Below are 4,297 nucleotides of genomic sequence, written 5' to 3' on the forward strand. Positions count from 1 at the left end.
CTACTGATTCTTTATTTCAATTGCATTAATTTAAAATAAAACATGACAAATCTTATGCTCCTGTACATAACTTCAGATTTAGCGCCAATTCAAGTCTCACGTATGTGAAACTATATGTTGAACACACACACACACACATGAAGATGAGATTTTTTAACTTTGGAATTCTCATGCAATACATGTACAAGTAAATTGTAATGCATAGGAATAAATCTTAACGCACACACTCACACTACATACTCGCATCACATATATTACAGCACACATATAGTGTTCTGCTACTGATTCTTTATTTCAATTGCATTAATTTAAAATAAAACATGACAAATCTTATGCTTCTGTACATAACTTCAGATTTAGGGCCAATTAAAACACCAGACACAGAATCTAATTAACGCATCCACACCTAGTTGTGTCACTGTCATGGCTTGCATATCAAATTCTTCAACAAACAGAATATTGTTAAGTGCATTTCAAATACAAAGACAACAACACAGCAAACTCGCAATCTCTCAAAAATTCCATTTACACTGAAATTGACACCCAGCAGGGTTTGTGGTCCGAGTACCAGGATTCAAGTACACCTCCTAGTATTGCAGACTCAGGAGATTGGTGAAGATCAGATCCAACACTGAGCCATAGTCTGTTGTGGGTTCAGTAATGAGCTGACGCAGACTGAATTCCTGACACAGCTGTTCGAGTGGTTTTGACAGTCTGTCAGAGGCATCACTGTTGAAGTCTCCTCCCATCACAACATAGGGTTGACTTGCTAATACCCTGTGAAGAATGGTCTCAAGTTCAGTACGCAGTGCGCTGGTTTTCACACCCGGAGGACAGTACACTCCCACTACACTCAGCCCTGCAATTCTGCTGCTGGCGTCAAGCACTGTAACTTCTATGCTGTGATTGCAACTTCGGCTTGTAGCTGTGTTGGAGGTAGACAGCAGACTGTCATCACGGATGTACACTATTGTGCCAGCATGTGGACGGTGAGTTTTGGTTGGGGCAGGGTTTCTCTCAAGAACTTTGAATTCAGGGAGACTGTAGTGCTGTGGTTCATCTTGTTCTTGTTCCCAGCTTTCAAATATGAATAACATTTCAGCTCGTAACAGATTTCTTTCAAGGCGGAGATCTCCAATGTGTTTGTGAAGAGAGCGACTGTTGTGAAAACCTATGAGAAATCCATTGCTGGCAAACTGCTGTAGGTCGCTCACACACCACTCAATGGGCTTCTTCCGCAATCGTTCCATCTCGGTCTTGACATCAGGTGACACTCTGATCTTGTTTGGGTCAAAATCAAGAAGATGGAGGCCGCCCAGAGTTTTGGCTCTGCTGAGTGCCACATACACTAGATGGTGTTGTGCCATACCCTGGAAAGACACCGCAACTTGTTCAAGAGTTGAACCCTGTGACTTGTGTACTGTGATTGCAGAGCAAGCTGTCAACGGAAACTGTTTACGAAGCACTGCAACATTTTCTCGTTTTCCAACACGAAACTGTTTGACGGCATGAAAGATGGGAGTCCATGTGGAGCTGATGGCTGGTGTGTAGAGTTGTTTGTTTCGGTGGCGGGTCTTTTCACCAACACTCTCTTCATCAAATTCTATCCATACAACCGACACATGTTCTGGCTTCTCACTGCCTTTGTGTCCAACCTGTCGTAAGGTGCCAGAAGCTCCATTCGTCAGACCATCGCTGATGTCAACATTGTGCACCAACATGAATCTACCGCCCACTTTGAGAGTCAAGTGTGATGGAAGACTCTGCGTTTGTTGCACTGTCATATCACAAGCTTTGTGAAGTATCTCGGTTTTCAGTGCAACACTGATGTCACCCATCACACTGTCCTTGGCTTCCAGCAGAATCTCCGAAGACTGGAGAAGGGCAAGACTTTTGGTGTTTTGCTCAGTGACGAGACGACGGCTGGTGAACAGGTGAAGCATGTTGTCCGGGATACTGGATTTGACAACACGGGACTTGATGAGGCTTGCATCTTCTTTGGTGTGGCATCCCTCCCTGATCCTGTTTAGAGCTTCAGCAAAGGTTCTGTCATCTTTCTGCCGCATCACCTGGGTCAACTCGAACATCTGGAACAGCTCCTGCCAGACAATTGGTGCTAGTGCTTCGTATGGTCCACGACTTGGCTGAAATACCCAGCGATCCATGACTGGTCTCAGCTGGAATAGATCACCAACAGCAAGGACACTTACACCACCAAACGGCTTGCTGCAACCCATCAATTGTTGCAGACGCTGACTGACAAAACCCATCATGTTGGCACCAACCATGGAAATTTCATCAATGATCACCAATCGCAATTCTGCTAGAGTTGACCGAAGTGTGTTCAAGCGACTGGCGTCAAGTTTCACGTAATCACTGAGACTCTGGTTTGCAGGGAGGCAGAAGGCTGTGTGTAGTGTCACACCTCTGATGTTATAGGCAGCCTTGCCTGTTGGAGCGGCAAGAAGTACCCGAAGGCAATCTGGATTGTCTCCAGGGCGACTGCTTAGGTAACGGACAAGGGCATGGTAAATGGCCAGGACACAGCGACTCTTCCCCACACCTGCACCTCCAGAGAGAAAACAGTGGAAGGGTTCGCATGCAGATAGACTGCCACTACACTTTGTCTTCATCCAGTGCAGTATGTGATAGAAGAACGTTTGCTGACTGCAATTCAGTGATCTTACCATTGCATCAAATTCTTCATTTGGTATCCTGTTCACTATACGGTCGTGAGTTATGTCGGATGTAGCATGACAACCCAGGTCAAGACCAATGTCATACTGTCGGTGCTGTTCAGAGTCTGGTTGGAACGCTGCATTGATGGTACTCTCTGTGTTGTATTTCTCGTGGCGGCTCTCCATGTCTTGTGCTTGTGGAGCCACCCCATCCCATGCTTCCTCATCAATGCCATCCTTCTGCACCTGTTCCACAGCCTGGTCCACAGCAGTAGCATTGGTCTCAAACTTGCTGCTGACTTCGAACACTGTTTCTTTCATTTGTTCAAATCTCTCATGGTATGTCCCACACCCACCAATGATATCCTTGTCCTCGTTTCGCCATGGTATGTACAACATCAGCTTCTCTCTGTAGTGGTTTTCTGAGTCAGACTCCAGAGAAAAGCGAACACAGCGCAGAACTTTTGGTTTTCTCCGGTGGTGCAAGACTTTGCCATCAGGAAGTTTGTACAGGTGACCAGAAGAAGAGTCATTGTTCCAGATGTTGTCGGTTGCATCCTCCTCATATTCACCTTCAGGGAGGAAATCCTGTTCCTTCTTCTTGGTGTTCTTACCTGTTCTGCTGCTTGATCCTGCCTTTCTCACGTCGTACGAAGTAGCAAAGTCTGCAAGACAGATGTTTTCCAACTCCTTTGGTCTTTCAGAGTACCTGTCGATCAGGCTTGTGAGAGTCACATCTGTGTCCTCATCTTTCATTGCTTCAAGCATGGTGGAATTCTTGAGCAGACCAACTCGCTGGCAGGGGGGTGATGTGTTGACAAAAATCACATCCCTTGTGCATCGGGTCAAAGGCAGCTGCATCATCAGGAGGTAGACAGCTTCCTGGGCAGACACTTCGCAGTGGTTCAAAAACTTGTTCGCAATGTGTCTGACTTTTTTGTTTGACACTGTGGTTGCCACGTTTTGCCTCATCATCAGCGTGTTTTAGAAGATCGCTCATGCCACGCTGGCTCTTGCTGATGTACGTCACAATATACATTCCACAGGCATACTCATCCAGGACAAATTGCACATCTGTGTTGGCCATCCACACCTGAGCGAGAATATCATTTCTGCTGTTCATGCGTGTCGCTGATGGTTCGCGTTGCAAAAAGATCTTGGTGCTGTCAAGGTCAGAACGAAGTGCAAGGATGTACTGATTCTCATCAATGCCGACTCGCGCCAGAAATTCTTCAAAAGAAATGTTCTCACCCAGTTTCAACTGGCTAAGTTCTCTTTTGATGGTTCTCAAATTTTCTGTGATGCCAGAATTATCCTTTGCTTCAGACTGAGTCAGTGGACGGAGCATCATAGTTTTTGACATGGGAGGAAGAGGAAAACCAAACCTGCACACGTGTTTTCCACCTTTCTTGCATGACTTGGAATGCTTGTGTTCATGCAGGCTCGAAACGTTCTTCAACTCACCCTCTTCATGCCTCTGACATGTCAAGTGTTTATCAAGAAATGCCACCACATCTTCGTCAGAGTCTGTATCAGCCTTTGGTGCATCTTCAACCCAGATCATACAGTGAATGTGAGGGGACCCCCGCTGCTGAAATTCTACTCTGAAAAAGTGGTCC

The 4,297-nt window shown here is 45.9% G+C and overlaps 1 protein-coding gene across 1 annotated transcript; it reads right to left on the reverse strand.

The window, feature by feature from the left end:
- Positions 1 to 587: 587 nt before the first annotated feature.
- Positions 588 to 2,243, reverse strand: LOC138957162 (ATP-dependent DNA helicase PIF1-like). The gene has a single exon (XM_070328320.1). The coding sequence runs from the start codon at positions 2,235 to 2,237 to the stop codon at positions 588 to 590; it is 1,650 nt and encodes a 549-aa protein (XP_070184421.1). The 5' UTR covers positions 2,238 to 2,243.
- Between the last annotated feature and the right edge of the window lie 2,054 nt (positions 2,244 to 4,297).

The sequence above is a fragment of the Littorina saxatilis genome, unplaced genomic scaffold (assembly GCF_037325665.1).
Source record: "Littorina saxatilis isolate snail1 unplaced genomic scaffold, US_GU_Lsax_2.0 scaffold_142, whole genome shotgun sequence".
Taxonomy (NCBI): domain Eukaryota; kingdom Metazoa; phylum Mollusca; class Gastropoda; order Littorinimorpha; family Littorinidae; genus Littorina; species Littorina saxatilis.